At 41.6% G+C, this 24,001-nt stretch overlaps 1 protein-coding gene across 3 annotated transcripts in view; it reads left to right on the top strand.

Annotated features, from left to right (window-relative positions):
• DIAPH3 (diaphanous related formin 3) overlaps positions 1-24,001 on the top strand; it is a 472,570-nt gene that overhangs the window by 48,348 nt on the left and 400,221 nt on the right. For all 3 annotated transcript variants that reach the window (XM_058670671.1, XM_004577440.3, XM_058670670.1), the window contains one exon: positions 6,405-6,578. In XM_058670671.1, coding sequence (XP_058526654.1) covers positions 6,405-6,578 — 174 coding nt within the window. The remainder of the gene's footprint in view (positions 1-6,404; positions 6,579-24,001) is intronic.

The following is a 24,001-nucleotide window of genomic DNA, read 5'->3' on the forward strand; positions in this document are numbered from 1 at the left end:
TGCTGCATTTCAGGTTTTTAGCCTAGTGCCTGACATACAGAATGGGCTCTATAAATATTAGCCTTTGATACTTTCACAGTTCTTAGTGACTCTTACTTTAAAAAGTTTTTTGGATAAGACTACAGTTTTCTGATGTCTCCTGTCACTGATAGAACTCCTGGATATATTTGCATGTTAACTTGTGAGGTGCTTAAGCATACTCTCATCAATTACTGACATGTTTATATTGCTAATATTGATGTTGCATTAATGATGTTTTGCTTAATTTCATTTCGTAAGTTTGGTATATTAAATCTTTTCTGCGAGGGAGTATGTGTGTGTGAGGGTAAGTCATTGGGGATTTCACAATTCCTGCATTGGATTTCACAATTACATGATGTTTCTAAAGTAAGTTTTTCTTAAAATAATGTCTTTGTCTACGTGTTTTATTTGTGAAGATTGATTATGGCACAATAGGTTAAGCCAGTACTGGCATCCATATTGGTGCTGTTTTGAGTACCAGCAGCTACTTGGCTTCTAGTGAAGTATTCCTGTGAACACTTTTGGAAGCAATGGAAGATGGAGCAAGTCGTTGGGCCCCACACACAGGTGGAAGATACATACGGAATTGCAGGCTCCTGGCTTCAGCATAGCCCAGCTGCAGACATTGTGAGTCAGTGGATGGAAAATCTATCTCCTCTCAAACAATACCTTTCAAACAACAACTAAAATATATTTACTTGGAGGTCTTTCATATACTGGCTCACTCCCCAAATACCTAGTACAACCAGGATTGGGTCAGGCTGTAACTATGAGTGAGTGCCATCTGGGTCTTCCAGGTGCATGGCAGCTTTCCAAATACTTGGGCTGTTCTCTGCTTTCTCAGGCACTTTTGCAGGAAATGAAGTAGATCAGCAGTAGAGTACCTGGGACAGACAGGCAGGCTGACACGGCCTAATGTGCTCTGCCACAATGCTGGCCTAAATATTGAATTTTAAAATTTTTAAATTTTTGTTGGAAAGGCGGATAAGATGTACAGAGAAAAGGAGAGACAGAGAAGAGAAAGATCCTCTCTGTTGGTTTACTCCCCACATAGCCGCAAGGTCCTGAACTGAGCTGGGCTGATGTGAACCCAGGAGCCGGGAGATTATTCTGGGTCTCTCATGAAGTTGTAGGGTCCCAAAGCCTTGGGCTATCCTCTGCTGCTTTCCCAGGCCACAGGCAGGGGGCTGGAAGGGAAGTGGAGCAGCGGGAACAGGAGCAAGCACCCAAATGAGATTCTGGTGTTTGCAAGGTGAGGCTTTAGCCATTGAGGCATCACACCAGGCACTATACCTTCATGTTAAAAAAACAAATATCAAGACTTAGAATAGAAACATGTACAGCAATGATAACTTCATATTCATGTGGGGATAATTTCCTATTCTAGACTAGAGAGTACGTATGTTAGAGTGTTACTCTTTGCAACTGTAAGGTATTATATGTATGTATTGCTACACTTTCTGTATTGCTTTCCTGCTCTGCTCAACTGTTTGACATAAACCCTATTTAGCCGCTACCTTCATACCACCCACATCCAACGGTGAAAGCTCTCTCTGGCTTCTCACTGCTTTTGTAGATCTGGTATTAGCCTGGTACTAATTCCCTTTGGCCTGTAAGCCTGCTTTAATATTTCTTATAGGATAGGTCGGCTTGAAACAGACTGTCAGTTTTTGTCTACCTCAAAGTATCCTTTTTCGCTTCAACTTCTGAGAGCTACTTTCCCTGCCTATACGCTCTTATGTTAAGGCATTTTAGCACATTAAAGATGCTGTCAGGCCTGGCGGCGTGGCCTAGCGGCTAAAGTCCTCGCCTTGAAAGCCCCGGGATCCCATATGAGCGCCGGTTCTGGTCCCGGCAGCTCCACTTCCCATCCAGCTCCCTGCTTGTGGCCTGGGAAAGCAGTTGAGGACGGCCCAATGCATTGGGACCCTGCACCTGCGTGGGAGACCCGGAAGAGGTTCCAGGTTCCCGGCTTCGGATCGGCGCATCGGCCGTTGCGGCTCACTTGGGGAGTGAATCATCGGATGGAAGATCTTCCTCTCTGTCTCTCCTCCTCTGTATATCTGGCTGTAATAAAATGAATAAATCTTTAAAAAAAAAAAAAGATGCTGTCATGGGCCCGGCACGGTATTAGTGGCTAAATTCCTTGCCTTGCATGTGCCAGTATCCCGAATGGGTGCTGGTTCTAATCCCAGCGGCCCCACTTCTTATCCAGCTTCCTGCTTGTAGCCTGAGAAAGCAGTCATGGACAACTCAAAGCCTTGGGATCCTGCACCCATGTGGGGGACCTCGAGGAAGCTCCAGATTCCTGACTTTGGATCAGCTCAGCCCTGGCTGTTGTGGCCATTGGCTAGTGAATCAGTGGTAGACGATCTTCCTCAGACTTTCCAATAAAAATAAAATAAATCTTTAAATAAAATAAAGAATAGTGCACTATTCTTTATCTATTTTTTCCTGATTGTACTTCTGTGGCTTCCTCTTTAATGTTCAATGATTTGAATCAGGTATGTGGGTTTTCTCCTTTGAGGGAAGACATATTTTCAAATTTTGCTGAGCTTCTTGGATGTGTGCTACACATCTTGGAAGGTTATTAATAATCTTCCGAGATGTATCTTGGAGCTGTGTCACTGTCTCATGCTCCTGCACCTGCGTTCCCTTCACATCACGGACCTTGGTTTCTGTTTGCGTTTCTTTCGCTTGCCCATTGTTTTTCTTGTGATTTAGTTTGGACACTTCCTCCTGAGCTGTTTCAGTCCACTGATTCTGAACAGGACTATGACCATCTGATCTGATAACACTTCATCTATTTGATCTGAAGACTTTATTTCCTAAGCTTAAGTTTTTGAGCTATTGCTACGAAATGCCTCATTTTTCAGGCATCGTGTCTACTCTGTTGTATCTCCTAGCATTGTCTTGATATTTTAAACTGCTTATCTTTAATTCAACATCTGGGCCATCTCTACAATTGTTTCTTTGGCCCTTTGGCCATGTTTTATTGCCTGTGTCTAGCAATAGTTGACTGGGAACACCTTATTTAAGTGTATTGAAAGTTGGATTAAATATTTCTGTTTCAGAGAAGGCACGTCCTTGAACTTTGTACCTGCTTTGAGTAGGGGACTGAATTAACTTGATTTCTGGTTGAGTTAGTTTTAGTCCTTGTTGTTACTTTGAATTAGCATGAAATGAGAATGCGGCATCTGGACTATACAGCTGAGCTTCCAAATTGGTTGCATATCATTTTGGCATGAAATATGAAGCCCATTTAAAAATTTTATTTACATGTTTATTTGAAAGGTAATTAGAGCAAGAGAGGTGGTGAGAGAGAATAAGACACACACACACACACACACACACACACACACACACAGAGGCAGATCCATCTTCCATCCCCTGATTGACTTCCCAGATGGCTGCAGTGTCTAGGGCTGGGCCAGGCTTGAAACCAGGATGCTGGAACTGTAGCTGGCACTTGGCCATGAGGGTGGAAGGGTGCCAAGCACTTGAGCCATCATCAGTCTTTCGTCAGGTGCATTAGTAGGGAGCAGTATCTGAAGTGGAGCAGCTCAGACTAGTGCTCCAACATGAGAGGTCAGCATTGCAATTGATAACTTTATCAGCTGTGCCACAGTGCTGTCCCCCAGATGCCCATTTTTATGATTAAGTTATTTCTGGATTATGTTCTGGCACTACTTATTTAAAATTTCTCACTGGGTGTTGTGCCCTCAGCCTTCAGATGACAACTGTCATAGACTCTGCCAGCCGAGGCATTTTATAGACCTTTCTCCCAGGTTTTCTCCTAGTCCATAGCCTGCAGAGGGGAGCTGCCTGCATGTGGGAGAGACCCCTCCTGTGTGGTAAACTAGTACTGTCCTACTCTACCTTCATCCTTGGGTATCCTGCTCCATGCACGTGCTGAAGCCTCCACACCAGAGTTGACTGTGGATGTAGACTTCTGCTGAAACAGGGATTTCATGGTTATGGCTCCTTGGCATTATAGTCTCTCACGCTGGGACCCACACAGCTTTCTGCGGTTCATTAAAATTGTAAGTGGCTGACCTGGCACAGAGCCCTAGTAGCTAAAGTGCTTGCCTGGCATGCGTTCGGATCCCATATGGGCGCTGGTTCATATCCCGGCTGCTTTACTTCCCATCCAGCTCCCTGCTTGTGGCCTGGGAGAGCAGTAGAGGACAGCCCAAAGCCTTGGGACCCTGCACCTGAGAGGGAGACCTGGAAGAGGCTCCAGGCTCCTGACTTCAGATTGGCTCAGCTCTGGCCATTGCAACCTCTTGGAGTGAACCAACAGATGGAAAATCTTTGTTTTCTCTGTAAATCTGACTTTCCAATTAAACAGGAAAAATTGAAAAAAACGTACCTGGCTTTTCTGACCTTTTAAGTTTTCGAACTGTTTCCTGGTGATAGGAGCAGCTTGACATTTGCTGATGTCTAATTCTTCTAGATTTCTAAATCTCTAGCTTTGTGTTAGGTTGAACAATTATATTGTGGAGTTTGCTAGCCTGCTTGAGTTGTTGGTGGTGTTCTGTGACTACTTGTCAGATCTTAACAAAAGCAGTCGTGTGTGTAGGAGTTGTGCTAGTGGTATGTGATTGCCCCATGTGTGAGTGCAATCCAGGGAGTTTTTCCTAGACATTATTTTGATGGTAAGTATTAAGACTGCTTTTTTTTTTTTAATATTTACTTGAAAGGTAGGGTCCCTCCTCCTCTCTGGACCCTCCTACACACACACACACCCCACCCCCCGCCCACCCCACACCTCCACCCTCCACCCAAATAACTGAGGCTGGGCCTGATTGAAGCCAGGAGATCCATGTGAGTCTCCCACATTGGTGACAGGGGTGCAAATGCTTTCAAGTACTTGGCTTATCACGTCATGGCTACCGAGTGAAGACCAAGAAGCTGAGTTGCAAGCAAAGAGTAGCTAGGAGTTGATGGCCATTCCAAACAGAGGTTTGACTTGCTGTGCCAGGACATCTCCCCTTTGAGAGGTTTGACTTGCTGTGCCAGGACATCTCCCCTTTGAGACTTGTTTTGAAAGATTGTGATTGTTATCTGTATGTTTCTTTACTTGAAGACATCTCAACTATTTAGAGAAATTAAATACAATACTGCATTAACTCCAATAGAATTTTCTGCAATGATGGGAATCTGTATGTACTTTCACCAGTGCAGTAGCCGCTAGTCACATAGGTATGAGGAATGAAAATGTGGTTAGTGGAACCTAGGAACCGAACTTTAGATAATTAAGTGATTAGTGGCCATTATAATCAACAGTACAGTTCATATGCTTGATAATATATACATTAATTCGGAAAAATTTACATAGTCATTGTGCTTTTAGGTATACTTTACTCATGATTCTCAACTTTTGCCTTTTTTATTATAGAAACATGACTCTTCAGTATGAAGTTAATGAGTCTTGAAGCATAAGTGTGTATGGGTTGTTTCTGAGGAACTGAATTTGTGAAATTCAAGGAACTATGGGTGAATAATACCCATATTTTCAAATATCAGCAAACTCTTCATAGGTGTAAAGGGAATCTTAAAAACAGGCCAGTTTCAGCAAAGAGAAATGTGGTGTTGATCAGGCTAACAAATCATGAAGATATCAGTAGGACTCAGTTCTTGATGAATCTTACTTCCCTCCATTCCTGTGCCCACAGGAGATAAAAGAGCGCTTGACACAGGGGCCAAGGGGGCAGGACACAAAGTAGCAGTGTGCCAGTGCTACCATTAAATTAGCTAAGTTACCTTTGTAAAACTGTTTAATGTGCTAATCTATAGAAGTTCCCTGCCACCAGAACCTTAAGTGTATAATTGTGACTTTAAGATCCGAAGGAATCTTTTAGAGGATTGCATTTTTTCTCTACTGCTTTTAGATAGGAAATTCACTGAAAACTTGTAATTACATACTATGTTTTCAAATGAAAATAAAGCTTAAAAACTTTATGGAGAGAGAGGAGAAGACACAAATGTTCCATCCTGTGGTTAGTTCTCCGAAGGGCTAGAACAGCTGAATCTGGACCAATCTGAAGTCAGGAGCTTCCTTTGAGTCTCCGACATGAGTTCAGAGGCTCAAGGATTTGAGCCAAACTCTGCTGCTTTCCCAGTCAATAAGCAGGGAGTTGATTGGATATGAAGCAACTGGGTCTCAAAACTATGTCTGTATGGGGCTCGAGCACAGCAGGCTGTCTTGACTTATTACACCATGGTGCTGGATTCTGTGTTGCATAATATTATCACTTGCAATGCCAAATGCCTCTTGATAAAATCCTACTCCGGTGATAGGCAGTACTTGGTGTGTTTACTTTTGGAATTAGGTAAATCTGAAGACATTTTGTGCTTATGTATGTTGTTTTTCTTTGTAGCTGGACAAATTTGCCAGCATAAGAATTCCAGGGAGCAAGAAAGAGAGACCTCCACTTCCCAGCCTGAAGACTACATTTGCAAGCAGTGAATGCTCATTAGCCTCTTCAGAGATGGAAAACCTTCCCAAGCCACTGGCACAGAATGAGGTCTTGGAGCTTTTTGAAAAGATGATGGTAAGAATTTTGAGTTTTCTTGTATATTATTGGAGGGGAAAAATCTTAGCTTTTCCTCATTAATGGATCTTTACATATATTTGTAATACATCCATAGGATCATTTCTGATTGCTTTTACGATAGCACTACTAACTCAGGAAAACTTACTAGATTATAAATGTGTAAGAAATTGAAAAGTTAGTTTGTGGTTTTATATTGAGCTTCCAGAAGGTTTCAAACTGCTAATGTTTCCTGGCTGGGCTAAGCCTTGGCACCAGAGCATGAGTTTTAGAGCAGGGAGTGGCCCATGTCAGGCTTAGCTGCTGCATCCACCAGAACGCAAGAAAGCCAGATCTGGGGGAGGATTGTATAGGGGACTTGTGGGTTTGCCTCAAGCACCCCACTAGTTTGCTGGAGAGTTGGGTGTGGTGACAGGCTGAGCCAGGCTGGACCACAGAACTCTCCTGACACTCACTGGAGCTGGGTTGGCGAAGGGGTCTGAACTGGGCCAGGCTGCAGCACCTGCCAGCACACGCAAAGGCCGGGACTGAAGGCAGACCACACCAGGCAGGGCTGTGGCACCCACTGGCACCCGTGAGATCTGGGGCTGGGAGTGAGCCCTGTAGGAAAATTTGGGGAACACTCCTGCTTAGCCATAGTTCTTACTGGGGAGCACAGTAGTTGGGGTTGAGGGTGGGTCAGGCCAAACAAGTTTGTAGCACTTGTCAGGATTTCTGTAGGCCAGCACTGGGGGCAGATTGGGCTGTGCCAGCTGCAGCACACACTGGTAAGCATGAGAGCGAGGACAGGGTATAGGCTGCCCCCACCTGGACTAATTGCTACACCTGCTAGCCCGAGTTGAGATTACAGATGGGCCATGGCAGGCTGTTTTGAAGCACCTGCCAGCATTCATAAGATCTAGTGCTGGGAATGGGCTTTGTAGGGGAACTAGAGGACTGCCATGCTAGCTGGCACCGCCCACTGAGTATAAGAGCCAGGGCTGTGGGGAGACCATGTTGGGCAAAGCTACAGTATCTATGAGCATTTGTGTGGGCTGGTTCTGAGATTGGGCCAGATTGGGCTAGGCTCCAGTATCTGGTACTCGTGAGAGCCAGAAAGAGTGTGTGACAGGCTGGACTATGGCAAATGCCAGTTTGCCAGGCATGAGAGCCAGGTCTGGGCATGGGCTGGGCTGTGCTGGGCTCTAGCAACCCCTGTAAGAGCCACAATGGTTGTGGGACAGTGGCGTTAGGCCACAGGACCTCTGGTGAGTGCCAGGACTAGCCGGCAGCCATGTAAGCCTGGGTCACATGTGGGAGATCAGGGGCTGAGGTCGGGCTTGGTGGGTGAACTTTGGGAACTTTTTTGCTAGTCTGCAAGCCCCACTGGTGAGTGAGAATTGGGGTTGGAGTCCAATCTGAGGTCACCCCAGGTGGGTTTTTGGGGGGGACTTTCCATCTAGACCACCGGATTCAAACCCTAGCCAAGGTCACAATGTGGTCTGACCTTGGAGTGCTTGTTTATGACTGGGCATTTTTAGTTGCTCATGCCTGTGCAGTGGACAGCAAGCCGTGATAATCTAATCATTTGCTAGACTGGGGTGATAATTCATCTATAACCTACTTACTTACCACATTGTTAAAATTTTAATAGTTGCAAATGCCATCTAAGTAGCTCACTGATGTTAACCATGTGAAGACTACACTTCATTATTAGAAACAGTTTGATAGAAAATGTTGTTTATAGTGTTCTAGTGAGTTTTAGTAGAAGACTCAGTAGCATGTACAAGGAGTTCTTAAAAAGTAAATGGAAATTGCATACCATAAAAACTTCATGCATCTCGGTATATGTTTGTACCAGTAATTCTATCTTCCAATTCCATTTTCTGGACTTTTTGAAGTACCCTTGTACAGGGAAGATAGCTCTCGGTGTTTGGGAAGTGTTTTGTAAAACTATCTCTTAAATAATGGGAACAGATCTCTTGGTAAACAGGCCTGCCTATTTGGTGGTAGATCTTTTGCACTGAAACTTCCACTTAACAGAATGGAAATGAAAGTTTTGCTTTCTCTGGGTATTTGCTAAAGCATGAGTTAGTCATAACTAAGATCTTTTTGAAAAACAATAAATTGGTTACGCATTTCAGTGCTGGTTGATTGGTTCTAAATCTGATGGGTCTTGAAACTGAGAAAGGTCTTTGTCCCTTTGTGAATGTAGTTGGTGATTTTTTTTGTTTGTTTTTTGTTTTGTTTTGTTTTTTGACAATCTTTACATAGTTAATTACGGTAAAAAGGTTCAGGGGCTATAGGGAAGTGGGTAAGACTATTATGTCCATATTGTTTCCTTCTTGTATCTGAGGTAAAGGGGGATATTGAGGGAGAAGTCCCACCCAGTTGGTGATTTTTAGCCTTTTTCAGGTTACCATGTTTCTGGAGAATTTAAAACTATTTCTATACCAGTGGAGAACACCATGTGTAAGCTAGGTTTGATTTTGGCTTGTACCTGTTTGTAACATTTTTATAAAATTCTCTTTGATTCATCAGCCATGTTAACCTTTTAGGCATTTGCAGCCACAAGAGATTTTGTGTCATTGAAAATTTGAATCCTAGGTTCTTTGTTACTAAAAACTGCACAATGCAATAATTATGTGTCACTATGAAAGGTGTTAGTTTTTAAATGTAAAAAACTCATCTCAAATGTCTTTTCTCTCAAGATTGTTCTTTATATACTTGTGCTAACTTGATTTTTTAAAAAGATTTATTTTTTATTGGAAAGTCAGATTTACTGAGAGGAGAGACAAAGATCTTCGATCTACTGGTTCACTCCCCAAGTAACTGCAATGGCTGGAGCTGAGCTGATCCAAAGCCAGAAGGTAGGAGTCTTTTCCAGGTTTCCCTCAGGGAGCAGGGTCCCAAGGCTTTGGACCGTCCTCTACTGCTTTCCCAGGCCACAAGCAGGGAGCTGGATGGGAAGTGGAGCAGCTGGAATATGAATTGGTGTCCTTATGGGATCCCAGTGTGTGCAGGCAAGGATTTCAGCCACTAGGCTGCTGCGCTGGGCCTGCTAACTTGATTTTTAATGCATGCAAAGTACAGTGTTAATGCTTTAGCATATGTACTTGCTTTACTTAGGAATTTGTTCTACTTGGTTTGTGGTGAATAGTACAATTTACATGTGCTAGCCTAAAATAGGAATTTTTACTTATGCTTCTTGACTATTTTCTTGCTGTTTTTTTTTTTTTTGTGTGTGTGTGTGAAGGTTGAATCTTCAGCTGAAATCTCAATTGCTCTCTGGATTTTGTATATGTGATTCTTACTGTACATGCAGTTTTGTTTTCTGGAATCTGTTTCAGTGGATACCCTTGAACTCTGTGGATACAGAGCTGTATTTTTGAACAAGCTGAAGGTAACAGGTATAAGCGGACTTGTTTAACTGCTCTGCCTTCTTTGAGTGGTACTCTCAGCTTGATAACCCCTTGCTCGCCTTGAATAAAATTCTAGGCAGGCCCCAGAAGTATACCTGTTGCTTTCACACATGCATTCTGCCTTAATATAAATTACTTCATTTTTTTTTTTTTTTTAAGATTCATTTAAAAGGCAGAGTTAGAGAGATGGAGGAAGGAGGAGAGAGCTCCCATTTGCTGGTTCAGTCCCCTCATGGCTTCAGTGCCCAGGACTGGGCAGGCCAGAGCCAGAAGCCTAGAACTCCATGTGGGTCTTCAACCATGTGGGAGAAGCCCGAGTCTTTGTGCCATCTTCCACTGATTTTTTTTTTTCTTCATGCTATTAGCATGAAGTTGTTAGGGAAGTGGTACGGCCAGAACTCTAACTGGTACTGTTAAAATATGGGGTGCTGACATTGTGGGTACTGGCTTAACCTGATGTGCCACAAAGGTAGCGCCAATAACTTAATTTTCATGGTAAGAAAATTTTCCTTCCACCTTTCAAGCTTGCTCCATGTGGAATGTCCGATTGATGTTGCTTTTAGGAAAGAAGATGGTTTGTTTTTTCCTCCCCTTTCTATTCTTCCTGCTATGTAGACTGTCCTCACAGGATTAGAGTGTGGGTAGGAGGAACAAAGGTGCCTTTATCACCTGTTGTTGGTGCCTGGGGAGTTATATTTGTTACTGTGGCTGTAACAGATTAGTGTGGATTTAGGGTCTTAGCACGAATGTATTTCTAGCTTGTGGGTTTGAAATCCAGTTTGGCTCAACTGGTTCTGTAAGGTTTCACAAGCTGGCTGGGCTTTTATTGCAGGCTTTGGGAAGAATCTTCGATTCCTTCAGTTTTTTTCTCAGAAATAAGTTGTGTGCAGTTGCTGGAATAAGGTCCCAGTTTCCTCCCTGGCTGTCAGTCCCTTTGCTTCTAGAGGCTTCTTTCGTGTCCTTCTTGTGTGCTCCAATGTCCTGGATGCAGCGAAGGTGTCTCATGCTTAGAATTCCTTGTCATTCTCTTCTCTGTCTAGAGATGGATTGGTCTTTAAAAAGGTTCTTGTGAATACAGAAAGCTTACTCAGATAATGAAAGAGAATTTCACTATTTTAGGGTTCATCACCTTAATACACCTGTGAAGTACCTTCTGCTGTGCAGTGTAACCTGATCTCAGGATCTGGAGAGGAGGCCCGTGGTATCTTTGTGCTGGACGTTCTGCCTGCTGTAGGCTTAGGCTACAAGTGCTGATGTTTTTGTTTCAGTGATTTTTGCTGTGACTTGCCTTCTCCCTGGTCATGCCTCTCATTTCCACGTTGTTGGGCATGTCTCCTTTGTCTTGTCCTGTGTCTGTCTTCCCTCAGTTCTTCTCTTGGATGCATTAGCTCTGACTTGGGTTTTATCTGTCCAGAAATTCCTACCTTGTCCATGAGACGCTCATGCCTTTTTACCTGGTTCCCTCCAGATTCTCTTTGACAAATAATAATTTACCCTGGCTGTTTACTCTCAGTAGGCTTTTGATTTTGGTTTGTATTTCAGATGTTTAGCCCTATAATTACAAGCAACTTTCTAATGATCAGGTACTACTAGCAACCTGTGGCACTACTGATCATTCTGTTACTGTTTTTCTTTTTGCTTTGTGATACTCTGTCTTCATCTCCTCTCCCCCACACCCCACCTCTGGGCCCCTGCTTTTTCCAGTTTGCTTCCCTTATCTCCTCTTCTGCCTGTACTTTTATTTCTTCTGGGTGCTTTCTCTGTTCCTTCTGTCTTGCCTTAATATGTTTTTGGTCCACTTGAGGCATTAGAGTTCCTCTCTGTTGCAGAATATCTGATGCCATGCTTCCTCTTCCACAGGAGAGCAGCTCCAACTCGGCCCTCTTAAAAGATGCCAAACCAGGAGCTGGCATTGTTGCACAGTGGGTTAAGTTTCCAACTGGCATATGATGTGGGTGGTGTTTTGAGTCCCAGTGCTCCACTTCTGATTCAGGTCCCTGCTAATGTGCCTGGGAAAAGCAGCAGGAGGTAGCCCAAGTGCTTAGGCCCCTGCACCCACGTGGGAGATGTGGAAGAAACTCTTGGCTTAGAATTGGCTTAGCTGTGGCTATTGCAGCTATTTAGGGAGTGAACTATAGATAAAAGATCTGTCTGTCCTTCATCAATAAGTCTGCCTTTCAAATAAAGAAATCTTTAAAACACAACAAAAACCAAAATGAAACGGGATGAAATGGCACAGCGGGTTAGGCTGCTAACCATAGGGCTAGAATCCCATGTGGCTGCCAGTTTGAGTCCCCAGTGCTCCACTTCTGACCTAGGTCTCTGTTAATGTACTTAGGAAAGCAGTGGAGGAAGGCCCAAATGTTTGGATCCATGCACCCGTGTGAGAGAATAGGAAGAAGCTCCTGGCTCTGGCCTGATCGAGCCCTGTTGAGCCCTGTCGTTGCAGCCATTTTGGGAGTGACCTAGTGATAAGACCCTTGTCTGTCTCTGTCTTAATTTTTTTTAAATGCTAAACCTGACACACTTGAGACAACTCTTATCACTCAAAGACTTTCTACATTCTGTTTTGCAAACACACAAACCTGGGAAGTCATACCTTAATCCCATTAAGAAATAGTGTCACATACAATCACTTTTTTCTTAATTTGCTACAAATGTGCTTTACCCTCTGGTTAAGTCCAAGCCTTCAGTAACTCTTATCTGGGCTGTGACAGTCAGTTACCACATTTTTCGCTGCATGCATATCCTAGAGAACTCTTACTGGTTCGCGCAATCTTAATCCAAGCATTGCTCTTCAGCATCTTTGAGCTCCTGGTCTAAGGCACTCCTTAAACTTGCCACTCACAGCTGTTTGGAATGCCCAAAATATCTTACATTTTGAATAGCTGTCTCCCGCTAAGATTACATAAACGCTATATCATCTAATTAGTTTATTGTTCCAAACATAAGTCTGCTGAGTTAAGGTCAACTTCCTAACTTAAAAGATTGGTAAAATACTTTCTTTCCACCTTCGAACTTAACTTTAAACAGATTAGCTTAATTGCTGGTCTTCCTAGTGATACAAAAAACATTGAAATAATGGGTGTTAGACTTTCACGCATTATACCTTCTCTCATTTTGCATTCACTATCTGAGAGTGACAGCTACACAGAAAGGTTACCTGTGAGCATGCCATCAGTAATGGGCATGTAAATGAGTACCAGTGATACCAAAATCATTCTGATTAAATTCTGGATTCCTGGCCCAGGCTTGTTGTACACAAGGGAAAAAAAAGTTGTTTAAAGCTACACAAAAGTACTTAAGTGTGGGTAGCAATGCTCTAATCTTTTCTTGGAGGTGTTTTTCAAGTTTTCTCAATGTAGCAGAAAGCACTTTTATGAAATGCTATCAACTCTCAAGTCTGTACTTGAAGTGTCTTCTGGCATTAAGAGCCCCGATGACCCATTATCCATTATATATATTGACTTTTTAATGTGAGGAAGCAGAGTGTACACAATACTAACGGATTCACATTTGACTTTGAAACAGTTTTTATCATATAATGTGGGGTGGAATCTGTGCCTTTTGTGTTGAGTGTGTAAGGGATATCTTCAGGGTCACCAGGAGTCTGAATGAAAAAAGCAACAAAGATCCCTTTGTGTTTATTCTGTGTTTATTGACTGTCAGATTCCTACCAGCAGTTATTTCAAGTATTAGTAATCTTACAATTCCACTTTTATGTATAATGACCTTTTTCTGTTACAAGCAGTGACATGTATTTATGTTTCGCCTGGTATAATGACAATTTCTGCTGGAATTCTTCATCCAACCTGTTAGTTGTCCCTTAATTCTCTCTTCTTTGGGTAGGAATTGAAAAACTCGGGGAATTTGGTTTTAAAGCAATCCAAATGGGGGAGGAAGAGAGTGTAAAACGTAGTATAAGGCAACTGTCAACTTGATTCATGGGTTGTGTTTGTCAAGGGGATAATACCAGTGCTTAGTTGTTTCTTTCTCGAGTCAGATAAATGAGAAAATAAATGATTTAGGAGCATTGGATTTTACCTGGTGGCAGTTCATAGCACCAGCAAAATGGTTAGGAGAATTTAAAAATGATAGATGATATGATAATGTTTAAACATGCCAATTGGGTTTGTAGGTATATCCTTTTCCAAGTGGGAAGAACTTTTCTCAGTCCAATTTTTTTCTATAGGAAGTCAACCTGTATGTCTTAAGTCAAATGACCATATTATTGCTTATGTAATTTATGAATAGTAATTAAAGAACAGTTGAAAAGGAAATAAGGGAACGCTTATATATATGGAAAGGTCTTACCAACAGGATTACATAATGCAGTGCCCTGTAATCATAGCTGTTGATGAATATGCTTGGGCAGCAAGGTAAGGTAACATTCTGAAATAGGTTAGAGTTGTTTAGCAATCTGCATATTTATGTCAGTTCCTGTCTGCTCTGCCACAAGTTACAGTATATGAAGGAAAAGTGATACTTGTGTTTACCATGTTCCTTTATAATGGCATTGTGGCAAATTCTTGAGTTTCAAGGATGGTTGACACTATTTTTTGTAAACTCCATTTTGAAGTCTTGGTCAAATCATAGTGTAGGTTTTCATGTCAGTCTCTGAATGAGTGCAGTTTTCAGGGTGTTGTCCTGGTAATGAGCTGGTAGTTTGAAAAATATAAATATATACAAACATGTATGTCAACGTAATATGTACATAAAAGTATAATTTTCATGTGTATATTTAAACTTATTTGAAAAGCAGAGATTTACTTGGAACTGCTGTTTTACTCCCAAAGTACCTGTGATAGCTGGGTCTAGGCCAAGCCGTAATTGGGATCCCAGCACCTTATCCAGGTCTCCTTTGGTTGCCAACCCAACTACTCAGGTAGTCATCTTCTGCCTCGTAAGGTGGGCATTAGCTGGAAGCTAGAATTGGTAGTAGAGCTAGGACTTGAACTCAGTACTATTCTGTTATGGGAAATAGGGAGGATTCAGTAAAGACTCTAGTGCTAAAACTAAAAACAATAACAAAACTGTGCACAATTGTGTGAGGAAATGTAAAAATCTGTAAAATATGCTTCTGTTTTTTATTATTTTACAACTTCATTCAAAGTTAATTCCAAGTTACTTATGCTGGTGACCTAGGTAAGGTTCATAGACTTTGCTTCATTTGAGATTATATAGTGACGGGTCATGAGGTCATGGCACCATATTATAGTAGTAAACACATCCCTATTAAGGGATAACCATCAGTGACACCCCTTGACATTGTGTGATGTGCACAATGAACTTCAAAGTGCATAAGAACAGAATTACAGTTTTAGAACTGAATAATATTTTAGGATGTTGAACTCTGCGGCTGCAGGATACATCTAAGGGTTCATTATAGACTTCTTATGAAGCTTAACCAATTTGTGGCCACAGTAATGTAATTCTAAACTGTTAGTGTGAATAATTATGTTGGCTTTAACCCATGAAAGAAAATCCATTACATCATTGAAATCAGATTACTTCTATTGACTTCATAGGAGTTAATGTTTGTTGCTATTACTGTGCTTCCAATATTTGTCTTTAAGTATTATGATTATTGATTCATTTGTATGCTTTGGTCATTATAGTTTCATCTTCCTAGTTTTCTTTCATAACTCTAGTCTTGCTTCTGCCTGTTGGTCGTGCTTTTTTTCCTGACTGAATTACCTTGTGCCTGATGATTTTCAACAACTTGCTGCTTGTATTTATTCACCCAATTTTCCAAATAGCCAGTCATTTTAAATTTAATCTGACTCCCCATGGTGTTAACTATCCTCTTCTACTTGATGTATGTAAATTTAATGAGCATCCTGCCTTGTGAAAGTCCACTTCCATGAGCGAAAATAGAGTATTTATAATCTAGTTGAAAACAATGTCCATTTTCTGACTACTTGATTGCCACTCAGTCTTTTAACCTGATACATGCTTGTGCTTACGTATCAAGATTTCACCTTTCTTTTTGGCCAAGAAGATGTGAAGAATAGTTATTTCCTAACAGTCTAGAATGAGTCACAGTACCCAAAACAGTAGCAAACCAGTGATTTTCTTGCTCCTGAACACGATCCAGTCTTGAGAACCTTCTGCAGTGTTGCAAAAGCTACTGTGTTGATTTGGTGTCCAGGCCACTGATGCATTAGGTGTCCTTGTACAAGTTATATGTGGATACAGCACCACTCGATAACTTGGTAAATGAACTGTGAGTGGGACCTGAGCCCCATTCACTTCTTGACCAGGTACCACCGGGCAGGGCTGAGTCATACCCTGAACTTGTTCTAGGTCACTAAAGTGTTGTCAGTCTGTTAGTTGTCACTGAAGAAGTGATAGATTTGAGTTTGGCTAGCTTTGTGTCAATACCTGAAAATTCTTACCTCTGAAGCTGGAATTTGTTCCTGTCACTGTTGTCTGAAGATTTAGAGTCTTATGGGAGCAACAATTCTTCGTTGTTCTGGACCGGGGATATGTTAGAGCTAACTCTAACTCCAGCTCCCAGAAAATTACCTGTGTTGGGATTTGCAGATTGCATTTGAGATCATTCATATCTTACTTAACAAACGTTTAAAAAATGGCTATAATCTATGTACTGTGCAGGAGACACTAAGTGTGAAAGATTTTGTTTGCAATGTTATCTGTGAAAGGAGGAAAAACAACCAGATTGCAATTCTTTTAATTTTTTTAAGATTTATTTTTATTGGAAAGGCAGATATACAGAGAGGAGGAGAGACAGGGAGGAAGATCTTCCCTCCGATGATTCACTCCCCAAGTGACCGCAACGGCCCGTGCTGCGCCGATCTGAAGCCAGGAGCCAGGAACCTCCTCCAGGTCTCCCACATGGGTGCAGGATGCCAAAGCACTGGGCTGTCCTCGTCTGCATTCCCAGGCCACCAGCAGGGAGCAGGATGGGAAGTGGAGCTGCCGGGTTTAGAACCGGCGCCCACATGGGATCCCGGGGCGTTCAGGGCGAGGACTTTAGCTGCTAGGCCACGTCGCCGGGCCCTCTTTTAATTCTTTAAGGATGAACGTTTTTGTGTTGATACCCAACCAAGAAGTATTTAGCTAATTATGCATGGATTATCCTACCCTATCCTAATGTCTTTCTGGAAGGTGGGAGGAGAGAAATCCTGGCCGTAAATGGTGTGTCTTTGGATACATACTGGGATTGGTGGGAAAAATGAGTAATGAGAATGTGCAAATAAATTAGTGATACGCTAAAGCAGGAAATTAAATGACAGCATTGTTTTCATAGAGCTAGTTAAAACTCATTTACTGAGAAGAGTACGTTGATGGGTCATCATTTCATAACTCCAAGGAAATAAAAAAAGTTGAAGTTGTTAACTTCAGGAATGTGGAAGGGGAATTCTAGAAGTAGTTCTTACAAATGTTGTGCATGTTGATGGGTCAGAGAATCATTGTGCATTAAGAGGAAATGTAGAAGCCAGGTGGAAATCCTTGTAGGGTTAAGAAAACTATGACCTGAAGGTAGGTGAATGGAAAAGATTGAGTTCAGACATAGGGATTTGTGGGGATCTTAATGTCACCTGATTTTTTTTTTTTCCAAAATCTTAAAAATCTTTCACTCTGAAAGGCTTCATGGGTCCGGGTTGGGCTCTTCTGAACCCTGAACCTGGAACTCCACCTAAACTTCGTATATGGGTGGCAGGGGCCCAAACACCTGTGCTGCTTTTCCAAGACAGTTAGCTTAGAACTGGATGGGGATAATTGCAGTAAATAATATTGAAATCTGATCTGTTACACATTCTTACTCAGTCATATGTAATCAAAATCTAATTCATCACTTAAGGAATTCCCCTAAACTTTAGTTAGCTCATCAATAAGAGGGATTCTGTAATAGGTATTAGTGAGGATGAATCATTAAAAATGCTAAGCACTGCACCTGGCTCAAACAATTACTGATTTTGTTGCATCATAGGAATACCAATAGTGATTGTACAGTTTTGAACAGGCTGCTGGGAGAATGGGTGAGAATGATGATTCAGAGTGCAGTATTTTGAAGTAGCAAAGGGAAGAAGCAAATGCATGGTCTGTAGGGTTGACTAGAATTCTATCACCCATATCTTTCAGTAGCTGTGGATTTGTCTTCATCGTGATTTCTCCCTTCTTTCTCTTCCCCCTAGTGCATTTTTAATTTACAATAGCCAGATACTTTACGCTCTTGGCATTCTTTTCCTCTAGGTTTCATTTGGTGAATTTAAACATTTTCTTACTTGCTTTCTCTTGATGTTTTTCTTTGTTTTTCTATTTCTGTAATGAGGGGTGTTCTACTCCCCCCCCCAATTAATAAATATTCTGTGAATTTACCTTAGTCTTGTTTCTAAAACTTTTAGTGATTTGTTTGAAGGGTAGAGTTAGAAGAAGCAGATCTTCTAATCTGATTCACTCTCTCCATGGCTTCAGCAGCTGATGTTCTAGAGCCTTGTAGAGCCTTCAGCCATGGACCTCGCCCAGGTCTTTGACATGGATACAGGAGGCCAAGAACTTGGGTCATCTTCCTCTGCTTTCCCTGGGATGCTAGCAGGGAGCTGGATCAGAAGTGGAGCAGCTGGGACTCCCGAATGGGCTGCTGGTAGTGCCAGCCCCTCAACTTAGTCTTTTAAAAACAGCTTTTTTTATGAGTCAGCTTAGACTTGAGAGTTGTAAAGTAGTACTGAGTTTTTCCTGTACTTTTCATCTAGCTTCTTCCATAACACCACAATCATTAAAGGACTAAATATTCTAGGTAAAACACTGACTAATCAAGACGATATCCAGATTTCCTATCCATCCTTGCTTCCTCCATCCTTTGTTTCATCCTCCTTTTTTTTTCTTTGTTTTATAACCACTACAGTGTATTTACTCAAAGTGCTGAGTGAATGCCCTGAGCACTAAATCCCAGAGATTTGACAGCAGCAAGGACTAGGGCAGGTTAATCGGGATGCAAAAGAAAGGCCAAATAAATGCATACAGCTGATAAAGTTTACTGATAACTCTTGGATAACCTTTGGCTGCAAATGTTAAGCTCTTGGGTACCCACATCCTGGAAGCTGAAGAAATAGAGCAGACACTGCCCTCTACATTTTGGGTCGCACCAACAAACCAGTGATTTATGATATGGTTAGAAATCACACTATAGGAAAACTATTTTGAGTTTGTCTTGGCCATTTTCCACCAGATATGAAGAGTGCTATTTGTTTGCTGTCCGGATCAGGAAGCCCCTAGGATCTCACTCCTGATCTTGCAAAGAAAAGGTATCTTTAAGATGTGTTGTTCCTCATAGAGAGCCAGTCATGGGTCCTGCAGAACTTCAATATCGGGACACAATGCATTCAAATGCTGGACTGTTTTAGTTGCTTGAACTATTTTCAGAGACATTGTCTGGAATGTGCCATAATTTCTGCTGTGCAGTCTGTGATAGTTCAAAGGCTGACCAGTGAAACCATGGTCAGATTAAGATTCATTATCTTGACCAGCAACTTGGTTCTGCTGTGGTGAGGGTTCAAGAGTCCAGCTATTAAATGAAAAACCACAAAACAAAATCAACATCAGGGAAAAAAAAGAAATTAGCAACACCGTGAAGTTAAATAACATGCTACTAAATGACTAACATGTAGCTGAAGAAATGAAAATCAAGAACCTTCTAGCAGAAAATGACTTTTCATGTGAGGGGATGTACAGTAGCTGTGAGACGGAGACTAACATCCAGATGTGAGGATACAATGTAGTATGCATTTCTACTTCCAGACAAAGATGGACTTACAATGAAATTGTTCACTATATCTTGACAATAGGATGCTGGACTCTCTGCCATTGACCATGCCCACAATGATGGACATATGACTGTATGAAAAATTATATTTTAGTAATGATATAGAGGAACTGGGGGGAGGGAGGGAATTGAGGAGGGGATAAGGGAAATCCTAGGAGCCTATGGAATTGTATCATAAAATGATAATAATAATAATAATAAAATGTTAAAGAGTCCAGCTATCTTCTGCAGAACTAATTAAGTCCCCTGACTTCTGTACACCTAGCTGCCATGGACTGGGCAGTTCTTTCCTGTGTACCATTTGGGGCTATATGGGCCATCTTGCCATCCAACCACCCATCCCCACAATTGCCTGGGCCAGCTGGAAAGGACTTTGTGTTTCCAGAGACTCTTTAGAGCAGCTGTTCTCCAGATGTGGGGATCCATATGTGGGCCTGGGGTCCAGGAGCCTCTGAGACATTACAAGGAACATTTGGGGCTAAAATTCCTGCCATAATATGGAGCATCATTTGCCTTCTTACTCACTCATCCTTCACATGTGCCCAGCGGCATTTTCCAGGCCAGAGAGGATGTGACAGTGAAACCTATATGGAGAAGCAAGTAGAAGAACCCAGTTCTTTTCAGTAAAATCCGTTGTTACAAAACAGTGCTCTTTTCCTAACTATATATTGTTTTCTTTATTGAAGTATCTTTCTACGTTGAGAAGAGAATCTTTTTTTTTTCAAGGGCACATTTATACAGAAAAGAAACAGAAATGTCCCATCCACTGGTTCACTCCAAGTGGCCACAACAGCCAAAGTGGAGTGGATTGCAGGCCTGGAGCCCAGGACTTTTTCCAGGTCTCCCACATGGGTACAAGGATCCAAGGACTTGAGCAAGGAGTTGGATCTGAACTGGAACAGGTTGAACTGAACCCACCCATATGGATGCTGGTACTGTAGGTGGCAGGTGAGCCTGCCACCAGCCCCTCTTTTTTCTGTTTCATAGACATAAGCAGTTTATGTTAACGGTATTAGGCTTATGATGGCAATTTAAATGAGGTGTGCATATGTAAATATATATGTCTTCTTAAGTCCTCAATTACGATTTTTAAAATGGTAAGCACTGATATTATAGCCCATAAAAAGAAAAACTTTAGTTGAGCAAATCTGAGGACTTTGAAGGTCAAAAGGTTATAAGAAAATTTATGAGTACCATCACCCCAGAGAGACAGCTTTGGCCCCAGTTGAGGACCGTAGGGCAGAGCTGCACCTGCACCTTGTAGACCAAAACTTAGTGCAAGTTAATGCACTACTTAGTGCAAAACTTAGTGCAAGTTAATGTGACTACTTTGCTATGTGTGTGTTTTTCCTTTCTTCCTGCGTGTTCCATGAGGAAGATATTCTGACTTTGTAGATGAAACATGCTTATGCTTTATTGTACAAGAAGTCTTACGTTTTTAAAGCAAATAAAGGTGTTTTTAAAAAAAATATTTTATTAAAAAAAATAATGCTTAAGGTTTCCATTGTAGGTAAGAGTCCATGAGGGTGTTTAGGGTCTGACAGTATTTTTCCCTTCAAAATGCATGTTGCAGTTTGAATCCCTCCCTTCTCCCCCACGATTCACTAAGATGATCGTGCTGGGAAGCAGGGTCTCTTGGAAGTGATCAGGCCATGAGAGCTCTGCCCTTATTTTATTTCATTTTTAAAAGTATTTTTTTTTCCATGTGTACATAGTTGATCAGAGTGGGAAGGATCGAGGATTTAGGGGATAGTGGATGAACCATTGTTTCCAGATTTTGAGAGCTTTACCCTTAAAAACAAGGAATGAGTGCTCTAAAGGGTTCAACGTGAACAGCAAACTCTGCCTCCTCTCCTGTCCCTTCTGCCAAGTGGGGCTGCAGTAAGAGGGGCCATCACTGAAGCAGTCACTAGCTCTTGCCAGACACAGACTTTGCTGCTGCCTTTCAGGTGGGATCAATATTTAGCTAGTTTAGCCTCATCCTTACTCCCACATACCCCACCTGCCCTTCCCTATGTAACTATCTGCCTGCCTGTCAATGAAATGACCCCACTCATGACCTCGAGTCTTATTTTGTAACCACACACATTTTAAACCCACAAGAGCTCATGTCAAGGATGGTTCACTGTTGCGCGCTCGCTCGCTCTCTGTTCCTGCAGACTCAGAGTACAGAAAGTAATTGCCTCTCTGTGTCACCTTTCCCTCCCTGGCTCACTCTGAAGCTGAATGTAGCTCATTTGTGTCTGAATTCCTCATCCTTTAAATACCTTTTATTTCGCATGGTATGGTTTTGTAGATACAGGGATTCCTCCCTCCTCCTTTTTCTCCTTCCCTGTTTTCCCCTCCTGTCATTTTTCCTGAATTAACCAGTAGTAGTATCCTTTTGCAACAGTTACAAACTTAACTTTCCACCATATGGGTATATCATGAGGACATAGGTGTGCACAAAGGTGGAAAGTCTAGTATCCTACGGTAAAGGTAAATTTCAGTGTTTTGGTGGGAGTCCTAATTTTACTTGGGAGTAGAAACATGTACTACAGTGTAACTTTACTTGCTAGTAAAGGTGCTAGTCTCCATTTTATAGTTCCTCTGCTTATCTGTATGTGTTTTGTTCTTTGCATGAAGACTGTCTTTGTCTTTTTGGGATTGGTTTAATTTACCAAGCATAATGGTCTCTAGTTGTTCATTTGGTTGCAGATGGTAGGATTTCATTCTTTTTAATGGCTGTGTAGTATTGTACAGGGTGGGTGTACCAGTTTCTTTATCTGTTCATCTGTTGATGGACATCTGGGTTGTTTCCATGTCTTCACTATTGTGAATTGTGCTGAGATGAAAATAGGATTGCAGGTTGTTTCCTCATGCAGATTTCATTTCCTTTGGCTATATACTCAGGAGTGGGATAGCTCATTCCTATGGTAGACGAATTCACACTTGTAATTCAATAGTTATATTGGTGACAGCTTTAGGTTTCCGCATTGGTGGTTCTTCTAGCTTGACTTTTGTTTCCTATTGACATCTTACCTGCTTTTGGAGTTTATTACACCATGTGAGGTTGGTCTTTGTAACTCTGGTCTTTTATAATGGCATAGCTCTGTTCATACATATTGCAGTTTGAAATCTTTAGCAGCATGAAACCTGCTGTTGTTAATATCTATCTCTAGAGCTAGTGAAGTTAGCACAATAAAATGGAGTCACTTAACTAAACCACAATTGATTCTTGATGTTGCAAATCCCAGTTTATCCTCACAAAATTGTCTCTCACACAAACATACACAAAGGTAGACGACAGTAGTACTATAATGAATGAGGATATAGCATGAGAATACATTTGTATATGTTGCCTAATGTATTAATAGAACTTTAGTAACAACAAGGTTCTTCTACTCTGAACTTTAGATTTTGTGTATTTGTTTGAAACTTGGCAGCAGATAGCCTCAATCCACTGGTTTACTTTTCAAATGTCCACAATAACTAGGCCAGAATTGTGATCAGGAATTCCAATCTGCCATGTTGAGTGTTAGGGGCTCTTGTACATGGACCATTATGTATTCTGAAGCACAGTGGCAGTGGTCTGGATCAGATGTTAAATAGCTGACATTCCGATTTAGATTGCAGTTTTTCAAGTTGTGAATTAATGCACTGCCATCATACTCTTCCTTTTTGTGATATATTCAGCTAAATAGCAGCTAACAAAACTTTTTAGAAACTAGATACTCGTCTCAAATATCCAATGAAATATTAACTTCGTATGATCCTTTCCAAGCAATTTGAATGGAGTATCTCTTACATTTGTTCTTTGTTCAGTGTTTTTTTTTTGTAATAGCTATTTAATAAACTGATTTTATAGTAAAATGCTATACATTGGCTGCTGAAGTCTGCAGCTTCAGTGCCACTTTATTCTTAGTTCAGGACATCTCCTCTGTTACCCTAAGTTTGAATGGAAGAGTAATCAGTGAATTATGATGTATAGTTCTTGTTTAGGCTATCTTTGTGGCTTTCTGTATTCAGTTCTGTTAATGAGAAGTGTTAACGTAAGTTGTTTTCAGATACAGTTAGTGGATGTTGTTGCTGTCACGCTGAGCCCATTCACTAGGCCAGTAAAGCTGACAACCAGATAAGAAGCTTTGGTCCCTAGTGGTTCCCAAGTATCCCAATCTCCAGAGATTTGTGCTCAGCAGAAGTTGGACTCTGTCAGTTGATCTGAACAGAGTCCAACCTCAACACTCTTAGAT

This window comes from Ochotona princeps, chromosome 12 (genome assembly GCF_030435755.1).
Source record: "Ochotona princeps isolate mOchPri1 chromosome 12, mOchPri1.hap1, whole genome shotgun sequence".
NCBI classification, from domain to species: domain Eukaryota; kingdom Metazoa; phylum Chordata; class Mammalia; order Lagomorpha; family Ochotonidae; genus Ochotona; species Ochotona princeps.